General features: G+C 45.1%; 1 protein-coding gene across 5 annotated transcripts in view; it reads right to left on the bottom strand.

The window, feature by feature from the left end:
- The window catches only part of ENOX2 (ecto-NOX disulfide-thiol exchanger 2), a 287,911-nt gene that overhangs the window by 191,944 nt on the left and 75,288 nt on the right, over positions 1 to 20,679 (bottom strand). Inside the window, exon 2 of one of the 5 annotated variants that reach the window (XM_036740043.1) lies at positions 2,520 to 2,577. The exons of the other annotated variants lie outside the window; for them this stretch is intronic. Within the exon in view, the coding sequence (XP_036595938.1) occupies positions 2,520 to 2,556 (37 nt within the window). The 5' untranslated portion in view covers positions 2,557 to 2,577. The remainder of the gene's footprint in view (positions 1 to 2,519; positions 2,578 to 20,679) is intronic. 5 annotated transcript variants of the gene reach the window in all.

Here is a 20,679-nt window from a genome sequence, read left to right as displayed (position 1 = left end):
CCAAGATTTGGAGGCAGGAGACTTAGGTTCCAATTTCAGTGAAGACCCTGAGCTTTAGTTTTCTCTCCTGTAAAATGGGGATAACAATACACTCCCTCCTCCTTCCTTCACCCCATTGCTGGGAGGAAAGCATTTGGAAACCAAAAATTACTACAGAAGTGCGAGATATGATGATGACTATGACAACACATAAAGATAAAGACCTATAGGATTCACCAAAAGACCTTCCTCCCCAGGGACAAAGTTGGTGCAGGCCTAGAGTATCCCAGATTGCACATTTCAAATCATTACTAAAACAATACACTGAAAGAGAAGCAACATGTCACAGGGGAGAGAGCCAGGAAGACCTGGATTCGAGTCTTGTAGCACATACGTGCTGTGTGACCCTGGGCAAGTTACTTGACTTCTCAGTAGGTTCTAAGCATCTCTCTAAGAGTCGAGGTTGCAGAGAAGGTGCCAACCTTCAAAGGCAGAGGCATGCCAATGAAATCAGAGGTCTTGGGGCAGCTAGGTGGCGAATCAGAGGTCTTGGGGCAGCTAGGTGGCGCAGTGAGTAGAGCACCGACCCTGGAGTCAGGAGGACCTGAGTTCAAATCTGACCTCAGACACTTGACACATTTACTAGCTGTGTGACCTTGGGCAAGTCACTTAACTCCAATTGCCATGCCTTTCCCCCTGCAAAAAAAAAAAGAAATCACAGGCCCTGTCTCTAGCCTCCCTATTTGGAACAGAGTCAGCCTCTGTGCCAGGCACCCTGCCCAAAGTGTACCCTGGGTATATAAACAATTTTTCATTTCCATTGATTTTCTTCCCCCAGCTACCCTCAAATCTCTCTTTGCCCTTGCCCTCCACAGCATCCCTAGGTGCCTAAGCAAAGGAGCCATCCTAACTGAACCTAGGGTCTCTCAAAAGTTCCAGCTCTCCATCAGACTTTGTTTATTACTACAAGGGAGGACTCCATTGGCTGAGGAAGTGAGGAGAGGGGGAGGGTGATCAGGGAAAAGACAGTGATGTGAAAAAGCATCAACAAAACATTTTTTCAAAAAAACCCACCATGTTCCGGGAACTCAGAAAAATGATGCCGTAGGGAATGAATAGATTCCTTGGTCAGAAAACTGAGTGTGTTCCTTGTGCTGCTCTTCCCAGCTTGGAGATTAAACTTGGCTCATGGAAAGGACTTCAGAGTGTAATCCAACTCTCTGGTTTTATGAGGAGGAAACTGGGGCCCAGAGTGAGGGAGTGACATGTCCAAGGTCACATATATGAGCCCAGCTAAAGAGCAGGCCATCTGGTCCAACCCTTCCTTCTACAATGGAGGTCTTGGCTAACTTTTCACAGGGCCACCAAAGCCGGGGGGAGGGAGAAGTCCTGAAAAACCCCACCTGTGGATCTGGAGTCTTTTGCCCACTTTTCCCCTTCTCCCACCCCATCCACTGTACATGGTACAACATTCACTCATTGCTGGATCAAGTCAATAATGAAGCGATACTACAGAGACATGGAATCTGGGGCACAAACTTGGCAGGTTTCTTATCTCATCTGAAGGCCCAAAGAGCCAGGGAGGCCCAGGCCTTCTTCCACCACCAGGTCTAGCCTGAGCTCTCCCTTTCTATCTGCCAAATTCCTGGAAGCAACACTGCAGAGCCCTAGCCTTGAATTCAGGGGGCCTGGCTTCTAGACACATGTCCTTGGGCAAATCCCATCCCTTCTCTGAGCCTCAGTGTCTTCATCTGTAAAATGAGAATTTGGGACTAGACAAGCTAAGGGACCTCCAAACACTAACATTTTATGATACTTAGGAGGGAAAAATGGTACAGAGAAAAAGAATGATCAATTTGGAGGCAGAGGAGCTGGTTTCAAATTCTGTCCCTTTCTATATGACCTTGGGTAACTGTGGGGGTTCTTTAGAACGGTTGCTTTGGCTTTACTTTTGCTAATCCATAAAATGGATATGATAAGACGTATTACTTGCCTCAGGGGGTCGCTATGAGGAAAGCACTTTGTAGTTACAATCTTGAAATGTTAGAGAAATGAGTTATTCGTCTTTCTGTTTTCCTTGAACTCATAATTTCACTAAACCCTTCCCCTTAATTGTTCACGGGGCTGGTTAGCAACCCACTGGCCCAGACCAGAGATCTCATTAAAAATGTGGGGTCCTATGGGAGCAGCTAGGAAATTCAAAATGGGACATCTCATGTAGTTGAAGAGAATTATGCAAGAAATTTCTCTGCCCCCCCTTTCAATTTCCAATTTTTATAGCCTTGTTCCCCCCACCTCCCTCCCTCCCCTGCCCTGGGCAATGAAAAAAAAAGTTTGAATGCTTAGTCCAAAGGATCATTTTATGAAGAAGATAAGCAAGGTCCCTTCCACCATACAGTGCCAGTAATGTCATTCAATAATGTTTATAGAACCATCCTTGCCAATCAAAATCGAGGAAAGACAATTTCCTGTTTGTGGTAATAGACATGATATTGAGCACAAGCGAATCAGGCTACAATGAACTTCGAAAGAAAACTGACCTGGTAACTTAGGGGGGTGAGGAGGATAGGGCAGCATCCCAACAAGTCTGTCAACGGACTGAAAAGAAAAGGAAAATGATTTCTAGTAGGAAAATTCGCACAGGGGAGGGGGAAGAGCATGGTTCCTCCCAATGTATTTTCAATTAGAAGCAGAGGAGCTTCCACTTCTGGGGGATTGGGCCATGTGGCCCAAGGCAACGTTCCAGGATTCTGTGGTTTTCACTGGGCAGAGAGGCACAAGTCAGGAGTCAGGAAAGCTGGGCTCCAGGCCTGGCTGTGCCACCAACTTGTTGTGTGACCTTGGGCAAGTTCTTTCCTTCCTCTAGGTTTCAAATTCCTCCTCTCTAAAATGAAGGGGCAGTACTATCAGCTGTGGTATTCAATAAGACAATGACAGTCTAGAAAACAAACCAAGTTTTCTCCCTCACCATACCTCACCATGGCCCAATTAACACCTGAGTGCCAAGAAGCGACAGAAAATGACCAATCTGACCCCTGACCTCCCACTCCCAACTTGGTTACACAAGCACAATGGAACCTGGCCCTGACATTATCAGGCTGCACGGGGCCCACCAAGGCTAGGCAAGATTTCTTAAATCTCTCTCAAGCATGAATAATCTTCTCTCATAGTCTGGCTTCTGATGCTCAGGTTACTTGATTTATTTAATTAGGAACACAGATCTAAAGCTGGAAGGAACCTCAAAGGCACCTAATCCAACCCCCCTCATTTTACAAATAAAAAAAGAACCTGGAAACTCAGAGAGGTAAGTAACTTATTCAAGGTCATAGATAGTAAGAGTTAGAGGGAAATCTAAAGGCAGGGCCTTGGACCCCACAGCCTTTCCATTGTACCACACTATTTCATAGATAGGTGGGCATGCTCGGGAATTGTGGCCACAGGCCTGTAATCTCTGCTACCTGGGAGGCTGATTGAGGTCAGGACCTCTGAGCTGCACGGACTGAGCCAAAAGGGTATCCTCACAAAGTCTCATGGTTTGGAGCTTTGACTTGCTTTTTCTAACCTGGGATGGTTCTTTTCTCTTTAGGCATCCTGGAGACCCCCCGGCCAGGATGAGACTGGGGGGTCTCCAGGATGCCTAAAGAGAAGTAAACCATCCCAGGTTAGACCAAAATGGAGAGCCCGCAGGATGAGGGTGGGGTCTCCAGGACACCTAAAGAGAAGTGAACCATCCCAGGTTAGAAAAGGAGCAAGTCAAAACTCCAAACAATGGGATTGGGCCTGTGGGAGGCTGCTGCATTTCCAGCCTGGGTGTAACAGGGAGAGACAATAAGCAAAAAATAAAGAGTGTGTTGGGGGAGGGGGCAGTATTAAAAAAACAACTAAACATGTATACTAACTTTTCTGAAAACTCAATTATTTTATAGCAATCGACGTACTCCTGAGTATAAATCCTATCCCAAGAAGGGGGAGATGTACAAGTTCCGTCACTTTGAAAAACCCTAATAATGGGTCAGATTCACAAGAGTATAGTAAAACATACTAGAAACCTCTCAAAATGAATTCTTCCAATGTACTTATTGAGGGAATTGTACTAGGTACTTAATCCATGTTAACTGAATTGATGCCCAATTCCATGGAGGGCAGATTAAGCCATGTCTGACCAGCTGATGGGGTTAGTACAATCCAGCTGAAATGCACGATGGTCCATCCCAAAGATTTATGGAACACCTACGTGTGCTAGGAACTCTCTTGGGCACTGTGGGTACAAATAGCACCATGAACCAGCCCTTGCCCTTGAGAAATAGGAGGAGGAGCTAGAATGCAAGAGTAAGTGAACAATGATGGGGCTGGGGGCGGGATGCTACTAACAACTTGGGGAATCAGGAGAGGCCCCTTCCCCCTCTTCGAATACCTGGCTTCCATAAAGACTCAGCTCCAAACTCACCATCTGGAGGAGGCTCTTCCTGTTCTCCCTAGCTACTAGAGCCTTTTACTCAAGAACTACCCTCCAGTTCTCCTGGATGTATCTGGCCTGTGGCTGTTCATGTGGACGGTCTCCACCATCAGGCTGCAAGCCTTTTTTTCTTTGTGCCTCTAGAACTTAACACAGTGCCTGGCACATTGTAAAAAATCAAGAACAACTTGTTGATGGAGTAAGCTAAACCTTGAAGGGAGCCAGGGATTCTAAAAAGGGGTGGTAAGGAGGAATGGCATTCTAGGGAGATCTTGGGTGGGGGACAGGATCCTTTAACTATTTTAGGCACAGGTTAGGCCTCCAGTGAATCAGATCCTCCCCATGGTAGGAGAGGGTAATGGGAGAAGCCTCAGGATCTAGAACCAGGAGACCCCGAGTACTGGGCTGGTTCCACCCCTTTTGAGTTGGATAACAATGAGTAGATCAGGTCACCCCTCTGAACCTCAGTTTTGTCTCTTGTAAAATAGGGGTAACAATGAGTCACTTAAAATGACATAACTCCTTGTTTAATTTCCCCAGCAGTCACCTAATCAGGTGAGAATATTGGGAAAAGTACCAGCTGTGCTTTTAGTACTTGGAAGCTATAGGGCCTAGCTTCACATCTTGGCCCTGTCACTTTCTAGCTGTGTTACCCTGTGCAAGTTATTTCTTTGAGCCTCAGTTTCCTCAGCTGTCAAATGGGAATAATCATATCCATGTGACTTCCTCACAGGGCAGCCATGAGACTGTACCGCCCTAGTGAAATGGAAGCTGCTGTCATTATTACATTATTAGGTACATTTAAGGGACTATGTACACATGCTAAAAGATAGGACGTAAAACGGAAGCAGAGTTCTTTGGCTAGGTTCTCTGTATCCAAATCTAGGGTTCTTTCCATTATCCTAACCTGATTCTAAGCTCCTTGAGAGCAAAGACTGTGACATTTCCATTGTATCCCCAAACCTTTCCAAAGAATCAATGTTGGTTATGTTGAATAGTCTCTGAGTTTCAGTTTCCTCTTCTGTCAAATGGGGACAATACTTTTTACCCTCTCTCCCAAGGATGGTGCCTTGGCCATCCTGTCAGTGCGGCATGGATGGGGTGCTACATGAACCCCACCCTCCCAGGCCTGAAGGCCAGTGGTGTCATTGGTCCAGGAGTTTTATAAAGACCTCATGTAATTTCGGCAAGGCAGACCAGACCAGACTAAAACAATCTGGAGAAGGCAGCCTTCGATTTGGGCTCCTTTGGGGAGAGCACCAGGCCAGAGCAATCATTGATTTCCCTGAACAAGAGATCACATCCAAACGGCTCAACTGGCTTTCAACTGGGGGCTGCGCCAGCATGAGGAGCAGGTGGGAGAGAAGTTGCAGGTTTTCATGTTGGGGTTTCCCCAAGATTTGTTCTGCCCCACTGACTAGCTCCTCACCTGCCATAGGCAGGCAGTGAGCCACATCCACAGCAAGGCTTCAGGAGCCACTGAGCAGGGGAAGAAGCAGATGGCATCTTCCTACCTCCCCAGCAGACAGCAGTAAGCTGACACTCCAACCCATCTCGGACTCAGTGACATCAGTACTCACTCCCTTCAATGACCCTACCCACCCTTTCCATATCTCAGCCAGAGATCTGCTCCATGTGGTAGGAACCTTCCTCAAATTCTTTTGACATAGGGTCACAGGATCCAAGATCTAGGGCTAGACGTGTCTTTACAGGCCAAGGAGTCAAACCCCTTCATTTTACAGAGGAAGAAATCAAGCCTAGAGAGAGCTTAAAGGCTGGCTAGTAAGTGTCTGCCATGGGATGTGAACTCAGATCTTCCAGACCCCAATTTCAGGGCCCTGTCTCCTGAGATGCCATCTCTAGGCTATCAATGAAAACAGGAGCTGTTCATCAGCTCTCAACACACGTCAAGCCCATGCTCATTTCTTTCAGGATTTTCTCCACACCATTTCTCCTGCATAACTGCTTGTTTGTAATGGGATGGTGCTTACTCATAGCTGCCATGCACCTCCTCACTGTCCTCTGGGTCTCCCTCCATGTGTTTCTCCATCGCTCAGTTCTTCAGAAGCCTTTCCAGGTATGAGGGCTCACACCAGGAATCCCTGCTCCTGGAGATGTGAGGCTGGTGGATCACTTGAGCTCCAGAGTACTGAGCTGCTGCAGGCCTAACACTGGGTGTCCACACTAAATCTGGCACTGATCAAGTGAACCCTCACCAGCAGGGGCCACCGGGCTGCCTAAGGTGGAGCTAAGACCCAGGTCAGCAGAAAGAAGCAGCTTACGCAGTGAAATTGGGCCTGTGAGAGGCCACTGTGCCTCCAACCTGGCTAAGGTAGGGAGACCAGAAGACTGAAGTGTTCCATGGCTCACAAGCTATGGCATCATTGGAACAGTAGCATGTACCTCAAGTATCTTGTCATTATCATCATCATGACAGTGATGGCAACAAGAGGACACATGGTATAGCAGATGGAGAGCTGGCACCCTATACACACATATATGTGCATATACATATACACATGCACGCTCACAGGTGTGCACGCACGCACACGCGCGCGCGCGCGCACACACACACACACACACACATACTGCCTGTGAGTCCACTCACTTCACCTCTAAGTGACCCCAGGCCACAGTCTAAGACTAGGAAGTTGTACAGCAGGTACTGATCTGCTGTGGTAGAGGGAGTTTCCTCACTAGAAGTACCCAAAAGCAATGAAATCACAAGTCTGGTCTGGAAGGAACAAGAGCATGGGGGCTAATGGGGACTGGAGTCGGGGCAGGGTGGGGGGGAGGTGGTGTGACTGCCCAGGACTTAGAGGCAGAGGACCCGAGTTCACATCTAGCTCTACCATTTACCAGCTGTAAGACCTTAGGAAAGCCATCCTTTCTAAGCCTCAATTTTCACATTTCTAAAATGGAGATTTAGCTGGGCAAATCCCAGCTAAAATCCCATCTTCTACAGGAAGCCTTTCCCAACTCCTCTTTTTTTGTGGGGGAGGAGGGAAGGCAGGGCAATTGGGGCTAAGTGACTTGCCCAAGGTCACACAGCTAGTAAGTGTGTCAAGTGTCTGAAGTTGGATTTGAACTTAGGTCCTCCTGACTCCAGGGCTGGTGCTCTCCTCACTGCCCCACCTAACTGCCCCTTTCCCAACTTCTCTTAATTCTACTGCCTTCTCTGTCAATGATTTCCTATTTATCCCAATACATAGCTTGTTTGTAACATATTTGTTGTGTACTGTCTCCCTCATTAAGTTCCTTGAGAGCTGGGGCCGTATTTTGCCTTTCTTTGTAGTCCACAGCACTTAACAGGGTGCCTGGTACACAGGAGGCACTTAATAAATGTTTACTGATTGGTTGGAGATATTATTTGCACTATTTACTTCACAGAGTTTTTATAAGGAAATCATGGTCTATCTTAACATGCCAAAGAAAAAGATGATGTGAGTATTCTTGCAATTCTTCCCTGTTTTCACCTCTCCATCCCCCTCCTTTTAGGGGAGCAGGAATAAGCAGCAATTCCAAAGTCTGTGGTGCTTTACAATTTACAACCTAAGGTGGTCAGTGGATTATTGTCCCCATTTTACCGATGAGAAAGCAGGAGTGCCCCAAGAAGAGGTGAACATTCTGTGTCCCGGCTCCTGAGCTGCTAAGGCCCGAAAGCCACCCGGCCTAGTGCCTTATCTTGCTCAGGAGCATGTAAGGCTGGTCTGAGGGCTAATAGGGGCACTGTTAGGACTTGAACCTGGGTCCTGGGACTCAAACCCTAGTACCCTTTCCACTGCTCCATGCTGCCCAGCTAAGGCCTGGAGAAAGAAAATAGTGAATGAACTATTTAGTCTCTTTTTTAATAGAGAAATCTTTTTGATCAATTTTTCCATGTCTTCTGAACGTATGATAACGGGCACTTCAAGGCCTGAGGTATGAGCCTAAATTCTCTCTGAGCTGCTCTGGGGCCTAGGTGCTGTTGAAGGCAATTTTGTTTGTTGAAGGTCAGCCTTCCAATCATCTACCGTTAGTATGTTCTAAACTTCTCTTACTTGATACAACTTTCTCAGCAAAGCAGAACGGGGTGAGCTGAAATACTTTAAAATGGAATAGGGAAACTGGATTGATTTTAAAATTATCCAATTCTTACTGTCTTTTATGAAATCACAAATGGTTGTTTAAAACAAATCCTCCAAGCATATGGCTTACCTTCAGTCACGGATCGGGGGAGGGGGGGAGGCAGTGGGAGAAACGAGGAGGTTCAATGTCCCAACAAGAAGATGCTGCCTGTTTATCAAGTTTTCTTCCCAAAGCATCTACCTCAAAATGGAGTCTAGGGGCAGAAACGCAGCTGCACACTTCCAACAGGCATCACCTTTACTGGGCTCTGTGAGTATAAGGAAGTGCTTTAGGCCAGAAGCGGCATGCTGTATGTAGTCCACAACACTCCCTAGTATCTCCAAAACCACATTAAAATGTAACCGTGAAATATTTAACAAAATAAACAAAAATACCACACAATACAGATAACATCACAGTTTAATACTAAGTCAATGTGTGGCCTTCAGGGATCCTTCTGTATAATTAGTAGACCCCAATTCTATTTGAGTTTGACCCCACTGCTCTAGGCAACTCTCTAGACTGGCAGAAAAGTTGCCAACCTGCATCATTAGAGGGAATTCCCTCATCTGGGACTTGCCTGCATCAAGAAAACCATATGTCCCATTCTTATCCCTAAGAATTATTGATTTAATGGAACCATGTGGGTTTCAAAGAGTAAAAATCATTTTTGGAAACATTTAACAGCTGGGTAAACTGAGTCTAGTGAGGTTAAATGACTTGCTTTCAAGTAACAGAGCAACTTTAGAGGTAGGGGCAAGGCTAGAATGGGAACCCCCTGCCTCCCTACAAAGTATTCTGTGGCTTTCCCTGCTGAGTCCATTTCTCAGGAGGCAGATTGTTCATTCAGATTAAAGGTAACTAGGATGGGAGGCTTTGGTCTTTTGGCCTCTAAGGTCGATGAGAAGTTACTATATTGGCTTTCTCTTTGGTCCACTGACACATCCCGGCCCAGCTCTGCCACCTCTCAGCAATGGGATCCTGGCCAGGGGCCTATCTTTCCCTGAGCCCCCTTTGCTTCACTTATAAAATGGGGATAATTCTTTCTCCTGTCTATCTCGCCGGGTAGCTATGACGCCTAAATGGGATGAAAGTGCATTCACAGGAAGGAGCCTTGAAAACCACAAGGCCCTGAAGCTAGTGTCATCAAATCCACAGCTCATGGTACAGGGGAGTGCTTCATCATCATTGGGTCTGTCCCTGGAGACACGAGAGCTTGGACAGCCCGTGACCTCCAGCTTCGGCCTCTTGAGCCCCAATCAGAGGGAGAGAGGGCAAATGAAAGTGCAACTGAGGAGGAACCATTTGAGTTATCTGTGCTGAGAACAGGCCTGGGAAGGACTCTACCAGTGGGACTATGGAAAGAGCAGGGGCTTAGGAGTCAAGAGACCAAGGTTCAAATCCTGTCTCTGCGAGTAGCTCCTTGCGTGACCTTGAGTAAACCCCATCCCTTCTCTGTGCCTCAGTTTCTTCCTCAATAGAAAAAGAGGACTGTCTTAGATGGTCTCTAAGGTTCTGTCCAGACCTAATAATCCATGACTCTATAAAATCCATTAGCAAGAACTGATTAGGCACTAATGTTCCGTTGGCTAATTTCAGGAGATTTCAGTCCAAATGAATTCATCCCCACTTTAAGATTCTGACTTTCATTTTATCTTATTAAGCGCTTGCATTAACCCACCATATGTTTCTCCCCTTTCCAATCCTGTGGTGATGTCATTCTTCCATTAATTCGGGCACCTTTGTGTTCTTCAATATTGGCCAATTACAAAAGCCATCTGTGGATTTCCACAGTACTCTTACTGGAACCCCAGAGCATTTCACAGAACTTTTTTTTTTTTTTTTTTTATTTTTTTTTTTTTATTTTTTATTTTTTTATTTTTTTTTTTTTCACAGAACTTTAAAAATAGAAATGCATTTTGTTTTCAATTTAAACAGCTTTATGGGAAAAAGTAAACTCTTATACCTGCAGACATTAACAGAGACTAATACTTGACTCTATATGAGCTCTGATGATGTCGCTTCCAGTCCTGGCTCTCAGGACCTCAATTTTGTTGCCTATAAAAATGGGGGTAATAATACTTGAACATCTTACATCCTGGGGTCATCGGGTAAGGCCAGAGCTTTGTATACCTTAAATCCCAGTAGGATATACAAATGGCACCATCATTTATGGAGCTCTCATTGGTGTTCAAATCCCAAAGAGCACTCCAGGAAGAAGATATACAACAGCTACTAGAATAGGAGGCTCCCACCTGGAGGGGGGTGGCCCCCCACCCTGCGAAAAGCACAAGACTTGGAGGTAAGACACCTGACCCAGACGCTAACCATGTAACCGGAAGCAAGTGGCTTCCTCTGTCGAGTCTCAGTTTATTCATTTGCAAAGTATAGAGTCTCTATCTTGTGGGGTTAAGGACCTTGCTCAAGTTCAAACAGTAGCTAGTGTCAACAAGTAAAACTGGAGGCTGGGCCCCATAAGCCTGAGCTCCAGAGCCATGTGCCCTGGAGGAAAAGCCTCCAGAGAAGCAAAGAAAACTTCAGAGTAGAGTGCAGATTGATCCCCTAAAAAGAAGGGGGGATGGGGTTGGGGGAGCTTACTGACTCAAAACAATACTAGTACTACTTTACTTTTCTTTGACATGGTAAGATAGGCAGAATACTTTCCTCACAACAACCCTATTAGGCAAGCAGAGCAAATAATATCCTCATTTTACAAATATGGAAACTGAGGCTCAGAAAGGGTGACTTTCCTAAGGTCATATAGCTGGTAAATGGTAGAACCAGACTTGAACTCAGGTCCTTTGCCTCTAAGTCCAGAGCTTCACCACTAACCCCCTCCCCCAACGTTCTTGTTCTTTTGGGATTGGACTTCTGATTTTGTTGCTTTAGGACACTCCTAGTGAGGAAACTCCTTCCACTGCAGCAGATCAGAAAAAATGAGCCACATAAAAATTAGCAATACTGATGGTCTCTACAGGGATTTGTAGTCAATATATAAGAACCCCAAAGAAAAAGGGAGAGGTACTCTATAACGGTCTCCAAAGAATATATAATTCACCACTGCCATCAATGGCATGTACATTAAAGACTCTCCCACTTGCCTTTCATTTTTAGGGAAATAAGAGTAGTCAGGATAAATACTGAAGTATTCTCCAGGATTGTGGCCAGATAATCTCTTCAAATAAAACAAAAATTTTGAGAACTTACTATGTCTGTGAATTAGTCCAACAATTCTGGAGAATGATTTACCACTAAGCCCAAAGGACTGTAAAACTTGCATATGCTTTGATCCAATAATGCTGCTACTAGGTCTATACCCCAAGGGGATGAAAGGAAAAGGACCCATATATACAAAAATACTTATAGTAGCATCTTTTGTGGTTGCAAAAAATTGGAAACTGAGGGAATGCCTATCAATTGGGGAATGACTGAACAAGTTATGGTATATGAATGTGATGGAATACTATTGTGCTGTAAGAAATGATAAAGGGGATGATTTCAGAAAAACCTGGGAAAACTTAAATGAACTGATACAGAGTGAAGTGAGAAGAACCAGGAGAACAATGTACCCAATAGCAACAGTATTGTAAAGGTAATCAACTGCCAAAGGCTTAGTAACTCTAATCAATACAATGATCCACCACAAAACCAAAGAACTCATGATATAAAATGTTATCCACCTCCAGACAGAGACTCAGATGCAGACTGATGCATATTTTTCCCTTCTTTTATTTTTCTAGCTTTTGCCCCCAGGAACATGGCTAATGTAAAAATATGTTTTGCATGACTTCATACATACAATAGGTATCAATGTATAATGCCTTCTCAATGGGTGGGGTAGGAGTAGAGTGAGGGAGAAAATTTAGAACTGAAAATAAAAATGAAATTTTTAAAAATTCAGACATTAAGGAGATTTGTAAAGAAAAAAAAGAACCTACTGTGTGTAGAACACTAAGCGAGGTACTGAGGGGAAATTCAAAGAAATTATCTCTTACTTTCAAGGAGTCTACAATCAAGTTACGGGGAGAAGAGGAAAAGGAGCATATCTCAAAAGAGACCATGAGAAGCACAGAGGAGGTGGTCATAGTAACAGCAGCAACAGATCTCACTTCTACATCACTTTGCTCACAATAATCCCGAGAAATAAAGAGTGCATGCATTGTCTCCATTCTACAGATGTGGAAGTTGAGGCTCAAAGAGAAAAAAAAATCACTTGCTCACAGTTACTGAACTGATTAGGAGAGGTTCTAGGAAGCAAGGAGCTTTCCAATGGGAGAGGGGGAAAGAGCAAACCAAAGAAAGTCAAGGAAGGCTTCCTGGGGCAAGTTCCATTTCAGTTGAGTCTTTCAATTGATGTATAACTTCTAACAGAAACAACAGCACACTATGTGCCCTACTACATCTTCTTGGCAATGGCATCACAGGATGGTTTGTGACAGAATAGAGTAGTTCCTCTATATAACACCATTTTTGGAGATTAAGGATATATATCACCCCATCCCCTCATACACACATCTATTTAAAAAAACAAACATGCACCCAAACCTTTTCTTTTGGAAGCCAGCTACTGCACTGTTTGACATGGAGCCAACTTGCCAGAACCCGAAAGCCTTCGGAAGATCCACCCATCCAAGTGAAAGGTAGTCAGAGAGACGATGAATTGAAAGAAATCCTCTTTTCCTACATTGCTGTGCCCTTTGGTTAGATTTTATGTGATAGGCGTGAGCAGGCTGCAACACGTTCCATTACACAGGAGAAGCATTGTAAAGCCTGTCATCAGAGAAATGTACGACCAGAAAAAATGATGGGGCAGTCATGTAGTGAGAGTAAGGGGCAATCAATGGACAGCCCATGTTTGTTGTATTGGTCCAAGAAATGTCAACAGAACGTAGGGAAGTCTTCTCCTCCCCCTCCCCCAGCAGCACATGGGCAGAACTCTCCTTCCCTCCCTCCTTCCCTCTCTCTGTCTCTTCCTCCCTCCCATTACCACCTCCTCACCCATAGAGAACTAAGGGGAGGATATCGACAGGAGCCACACCACATCTGGTGTGTGTGGCTGGGCTATGATTTACATTATGGGAGGGGACATCCACAGATGCACTGGCCCATGGCGTGCCTGTAAGAGAACTTCCTCAACCAAAAAGACACGGGGAAAGGGCGAGGAGAACAGTCACTCCCCCTCTCTGGGGCTCACTTTGCTCATCTGTAAAATGAGGAGTCTAAAGGTTCCTTCCAGCTCTAAATCTCTTATGAACAGGACTCTCTTGGCTCACTACAATCCTGGTTCACTTGCCGTTGTTAATTCAACCACCTCCCTTCTCTACAAAATGAGGTGACTGGATTCAATGGTCATAAGGATCCCTTCTAGATCTGACATGGTTATTCGAGGATTCTGACTGGACCAGAACACTTGGTTCTACTTTTGCTCTTTCTGGTAGCTTCCCTAGCCTCAGAGACTGCCAGCTCCTTGAGGGAGTTAACCCATTCATCTTTCTATCCCCCCTCCAATGCCTAGCACATAAAGTAGAAATTGAATAGTTCTTTAACAAAAGGACGTACCTAATAAAGGATCATGGAGCTGACTTCTGAATATAGTATGCCAGCTTTCGCAGAATGTTAATGGACCTTAGAAGTCATTTGGTTCAACGCCCTCCCCCATCTTACAGAGGAGGAAACTAGGGAGCAGAGTAGGGAAGGGACTTTCCCAAGGTCACACAGCTAATAAGAGGAAGGGATAGGACCTGGCCTTTTTCCATCTACTTCACTACTTATTCCATCCTATCATGATACTAAGAATTCCTTCCATGGCCAAAGTTGCAGAGAAACAGTGTTATTTCTAGAAAACTACATAACTAGACTGTTATCCAACTAATACTATACCGTTGGCTCCTTGAGAGCAGGAATTATGTTTTACTTAAACTCTGTTATCTCCCCCAGCACTGTCCTATGCACAAAGTAAATGTCTGACATGTTGAGCCAACTCTCCTGCTGGCCCCAAATGTGACTTAAGGGATGATAAGGTGTAAATGGGTAAGAAAAAGAGAAAGCAACTCTAAATTATTTTAAAATTGTTAAGCTTCAGGTTGGTATCAACTGTAAATGTGACATTTGCATCAACCTGGCATGGAAATGAGAAGCTTCTTCAAGAAGTAAGGCACTGATTGCAAGAACATGCCATGCAAACAAATGGCGCATCTCGAATTCAGTAATAGGCCACACAATGCTCTCCTTCTTGTCAATTAAACTGTAATGGGGAGCTGGGAGGCACACAAAGAAACAGACCTGCTCTCTGCCTGCCCTCCCCTTCCTGCTGGGCTTTGAATGGAAAAAGAAAAATCCTTTTCTCAGCATCACGATTTATGTACAGCCCCTGGAGACACAAATTAATGTCTTCCTAGACCCAAAGCCCCAGCTGCTTCGAAAAACCTAGGACAAAGCTTAACTAAGGTTCACACGTCCAGACACAAAGCCCTTAGAATTGCTAAACTGGGTATTCCAAAGCCGCCTCCTCAATCAATCAAGGGCTAGAGTTAGCCTTGGTTCCCTACTCCTCCCTAGACAGGCTAGGCTAAAGTGTACCCACCATGCTCACTGAAAACTGCCTGAGGCATCTGGGGGCCTAGCACATAGACATCTGAAGCCTATTTAAAGGGAAGCTACAGAAAGGAGGGACTTTAAACCATACTGCCCCACTGATCAATATCAGGCTGAGGCCATGGCCAATCTGGGAAAGGCCCAATTGCTCCCAGTCCAATTTTTTAATTAGCAGGAGATCCAAAGCTAAGATGATTGTGTTTGCATGAAAAATATTTCACTTGCCTCTCTTTCTACATCTGTGAGAATGTCTTCCGAGTCTCCTTCCCTTCCTGCCCCTTCAAAGGAGGTAATGTATATCTCCTTACTAGACAAGAAGATCCTGGAGGGTGTGAATGATATCTTATTTCCAGCAGGTGTCTGCCTCCTCTACACTGCTCTGTACCCTTCATTCAACAAATATTGATTAAGCATCACTACACAGTTAGATCTTAATGTTTGCCGAATTCCCCATGGTTACAGCCAAGGTACTTTCTGTGCATCCAAAACCTTCACTAAAGCCTATCACTGCCTCAACTTATCATTCTAGGCAGCTAGGTGGCACAGTGGACAGAGTGCCAGGCCTGGAGTCAGGAAGACTCATCTTCCTGAGTCCAAATCTGGCCCTAGACACTTATTAGCTGTATGACCCTAGATGACCCTTTGCCTCAGTTTCTTCATCTGTCAAATGAGTTAGAGAAGGAAATGGGAAACCACTCCAGTATCTTTACCAGGAAAACCTCAAATGGGGTCACAGAGAATCGGACATGAGTGAAAAAAGACTAAACAACAACAAAGGTGGCTTGGTGGATAGAGTGCTGGGCCTAGAGTCAGGAAAGCCTAAGTTCAAACCTGGCCTCAGACACTCACTAGCTGTGTGACCCTGGGCAAGTCATTTATTCAATCTTTGCCTCAGTTTCCTCATCTGTAAAATGGGGATAACAGAAGTACCTACCTTCCAAGGTTGCTGTGAGGAACAAGTGAGATGATAATTATAAAGCACTTAACACAGTACCTGGCACATAGTAAGCGCTATATAAATTTTAACTATTATTATTATTATTATTATTATTATTTTATGTTTCTATTCCCTTCCACAACCAAAAACCATAGAGGAGAGAATACTGGCTCTGGAGTCAGAGGATCTAGATTCAGATCCCACCTCTGTAACTCACTTAATGCTCCTGAAACTGCCTCCTCCTTCGTAAAGTGAAGAGGACGGCCAATATGATCTCTATGATGGCTTCCAGCTCGAGATCTAGGCTATAAGCCTGTGATCAGAGAGAAAAAAAGCTTTCTCTGTCAGTCGCTTCCACTGCCAGTGCTCTCCTTCGCTTCCCAGCCCTTGGGATCTGGCTTCCGACTTTAACCAAACTGCTCCCTCCAAAGCCTCAGTGATCTCTTAATCGCCCAATGGAATGGCGTTTTCTCAGTCCTCTTTTTTCTTGACCTTCCTGCAATACTTGAGACCAGTGAGCGCTCCCTCCTTCTGGACAGTTTCTTTCTTGTTTTTTAAGACATTGCTCTCTCTTGGTCTTCTTCCTACCTTCATGGCTACTCCTTGGTCTCTTGTGCTAGATCGCCATTCATGTTCCACCCCATCACCATGAGTGTTTCTTAAATCTCTGTCCTGGCCCCTCTTGTCTCTACGTACTCTCTCTCATCAGCTCCTACAGTTTCAATCTTTATTTCCATGTAGATGATTCTCAGATCTATATAATCAACCCTAGCCTCCCTCTGGGCCCCCAGTCCTGCATCACCAACGATCTGCTGGATATATACGACACATTCCAAACAGAACTCAGCTTTCCTTCAAAACCTACCCCCCATCCCCTCCAAACTTACCTCTTTCTGGCAAGGGCACTACCACCCTTCTGATCATCCAGGTCAGACCTAAGAATCAATCTCAACTGTTCTCTTTCCTTCACCCCACCCCTACTCATACCCAATCAGCTGCCAAGTCTTGTACATTTTGCTCTGCAATATCTCCACCATCCATCCCTTTCTCTCTACTCATAGGCCCACCACAGTTCAGGCCCTCATCACCACTTACCTGAATTACTTCAGTAGCCTCCTAATTTTTCTCCCTGCATCCAGTGTCTTGTCTCATGAATTCATCCTTTACATACCCACCAAACTGACATTTTTAAGCACACATCTGACCACATCATTCCCTTGCACAATAAAGTTCCATTGGCTCCCTGCTACTTCTAAGACAAGATACAAACCCCTTGTGTTTGACAGTTTATTGTTGTGTTATTCAGTCATGTTTCATGACCCCATTTGGGGTTTTCTTGGCAGGCATACTGGAATGGTTTGCCATTTCCTTCTCTAGCTCATGTTACAGATGAGGAAACTGAGGCAAACAGGGTGAAGTGACTTGCTCAGGGTCACACAGCTAGTAAGTGTCTGAAGTTAGATTTGAACTCAGGTCCTCCTGATTCCAGTCCTGGCACTCTATCCACTGCAGTGCTACCTAGCTGCCCCTTGACATTTAAAGCCCTTTAAAATCTGGCTCCTGCTTACCTTTTCAGGTTTTTCTTCTTTACATACCCCACATTTCAATCAAATTGGCATATCTGCTATTCCTAGTCTGTGACATGCTGTCTCCCAGTCCCCGTACCTTTGCACTGGCTGTGCCCCCTGCCTGGAATGCCTTCCCTCCTCACCTCTGCTGCTTAGAATCCCATGTCCTTCAAGGCTCAGATCTTCTACATGAGGCCTCAACCCTACGGTCGCTGGTACCTCTCCTTGAAATGATTTCTTATATATTGTGCACTTCTTTATCTGTGTCCATGTTATTTCTGCCCCCTCCCCACACTAGAATAGTAACTTACTTACATTTGGTCCTTTAGATGCCCATCTCTTAGCATGATATCTGACACACAGAGGTATTTACTAAAAAGCCAGGCCCAGTCTTGCCAAAGCCAAGTCTCTCTGGACTCTCTTCCCTATCAGCCCCTGCTGCCTCTGCTCTCCCTTCCTTCTCTTCTTTTGGCCTGGCACTCTCCTTTGCAATGATCACATTCTACCTTGTATCATATGTCTCTATCAATATTCCATACCCCACCTATTCCACTATAAGCTCCCTGAGGGCAAGGACTCTCTATTTTTCATCATTACATCCCCAGTACCTTACACATAGTAGGTTCATCGTGTTGTTGACTCTGTGGAACAGACTACAAGGTCACTCTAATACCTCCAGCCACATAGACCTACACACTTTGGTCTATAAAATTCAAATAATAGGTTCCCTCCCATTGGCAGACTCAGGACCACATGCCTGAGGCTCTACTCCTAATGATGGAAACTTCTATCACTGGACTGTGCAAACAACACTGGGCAAGGAGTCAGAAGAGCTGCTCTGCCACTAACTCACTGTGAGCAATTAAACCTGTCACTTCCCTTTTCTGGGCCTCAGTTTCCCCATTTTTAAATGAAGGTGTTGGGCTGGATGATCTCAGGGGTCCCTCAATGGTCCCATCCCACCACTCATGCCATGCTATTTGGGTAAATCGGGGAAAACTGGTTGAAGGTTGAGAAACCTGGCTACAAAGAACCCCAAACTCAGTGTCCAAAGAGGAAGCCAATCAGCCAATCAGTCAAGTACCATTTATTAGCTGACTAAGCATTTTCATTCAGTCAATCTAATTCCTTGGGGGCCCTGATTTAATAAACAGTTCCAGAGGATATGCAACAAAAGAAAACTAAAGAGAACAAAGTCCTAGAGTATCAAAATAGGGAGAAACCTCTGAATAGCACTTGTCAAAATTTTTGGACCCCTTTATATTCTGAAATTTTGTTAAGCACCCCCAAAGAACTTTTGTTTATGTGGGAGATAGATTGATAGATATTTATCATATCATAAATTAAAATGTCTTAGTGCTATTATGAAAACAGTTTTGAACTCCTGGACCCACTAAAAGGGTCTCAGGGACTCCTGGGGGTACCCAGACCACACTTTGGGAACCACTACTCTACCATCACCGATTGTGACACTGACATTGAGAGGTGGTAGACTATCTCAGAAAGAGTACAGCATGGGGCATCAAGTCTCAATCCTGGCTCTCACCCTTACAGATCACTTTCCTTCTCTGAGTCTCAGTTTCCCCATCTGCACACCATAATCACTTGTACCACCTCTCGTATGGGAGGGCACAGGTCTGAGGAAGTGAGGGGAGGAGATCACAGAAGGGAGACACATTTGAGCTGAGATTTAAAGGATGAGTACAAGAACTCCCCAGGGGCATGGGGGGCGGTGAGGAGGGGGAGGAAGGAGAGTCATGGGAAACAATTGTGCAAAAAGTTGTGAGAACTCAAGGTTGTAGTGAGGAAAAGGGATTTGTAAACTTTGCAATTGCAAGTTCTTATGAGGCCCTGAGGCCCAGAGAGAGCAATAACTGTAACAAAAATAGCTAACATCTATACAGGGTGTTCCAAAAGACAGTGTAGTTTCAAGTGATTAAAGCTTTAAACTGTACTGCAACTTTTGGGACAGATCATATAAGGGCCTGAAGGATCACAAAGCACATTGTACAGTATTGTCTCAACTGATTCTCACAACAACTGGGTAGTAGGTGATCCTGTTCTCCCCATTTTAGGTGGTAGGTGATCTTATTCTCCCCATTTTATCAATGAGGGAACTGAGGCCGAGAGAGGTCACAAGACTTGTCTAGGGCCACCCAGCACGTAAGTAAGTTATGTGGAGGGGGCATCAGACACAGTTCTTCCTGACCCCAATTGCAGCCTTTACGTTCAGTCCAAGGTCACACTGGCACAGCTCTTCCACATATTTGGGGGTAACTAAACAAGCAGGAAGATAAAGAGAACATCACAGGGCCTCAAGGTCTCAGGTTGAAAGAAGACTGAAACCTGACAAGGGGAGTTTCATAAATACCTTCTGGGTGGTGAGTTGGCCATCCCTGGGCCAGAAGAGACAAGAAAAGCTAGCTCTCCAAATGTTGCTGCTCCTGCCGCTGCGGAAGCTGCCAACTAAACAGCCCTGGGAAAAGCAGAGTGCGAGGCCCAACCCTGGGGGACCAAGCAGATGGTCTAAGGGAACAATTCCCAGCTCCCAACATTTTTGATTGATAAGGAAGGCAAAGCTTCTCTCGGCAACGACAACTCCCTCTCTCCTCTGCTGACAAAGTTTCCACTATGAAAATCCTACACTGAATTAATCATGTGCCCAAAACAAACCCATGGCCATCTCAGTGACCCTGAGGATCCGTTCCACCCTCATGTCGCAGGCCAGGGTGGGATTTTGGTGCACAACAGGCTGGGTATTTCTCCAGGAGCCATTCCTGAGAGAAGAAGCAAAGACCTTCCCCTTCCCCATCCATTCTTCCCTATAGAAATTCTGACGAAAAACTGAGGGAAAGGGTAAGAAGCAAGAAAATGAAAGGTTAATTATCAATTAATTAGTTAAGGTCATTAGGACAGAACCTTTGGGGAAACAACCAAATCAAATGTGCTGTTATCCTCCCCAGTGAACACAGAAAAGCTTTTGGAACTGGCATCCCCTTGCCTTTCTAAACACTAAGAACCCCGCTTTTCCCAGTACT

This window comes from Trichosurus vulpecula, chromosome X (assembly GCF_011100635.1).
Source record: "Trichosurus vulpecula isolate mTriVul1 chromosome X, mTriVul1.pri, whole genome shotgun sequence".
Taxonomy (NCBI): Eukaryota; Metazoa; Chordata; class Mammalia; order Diprotodontia; family Phalangeridae; genus Trichosurus; species Trichosurus vulpecula.
The sequence above is the reverse complement of the archived record's forward strand: the minus strand, read 5'-3'. Positions and strand labels throughout refer to the sequence as shown.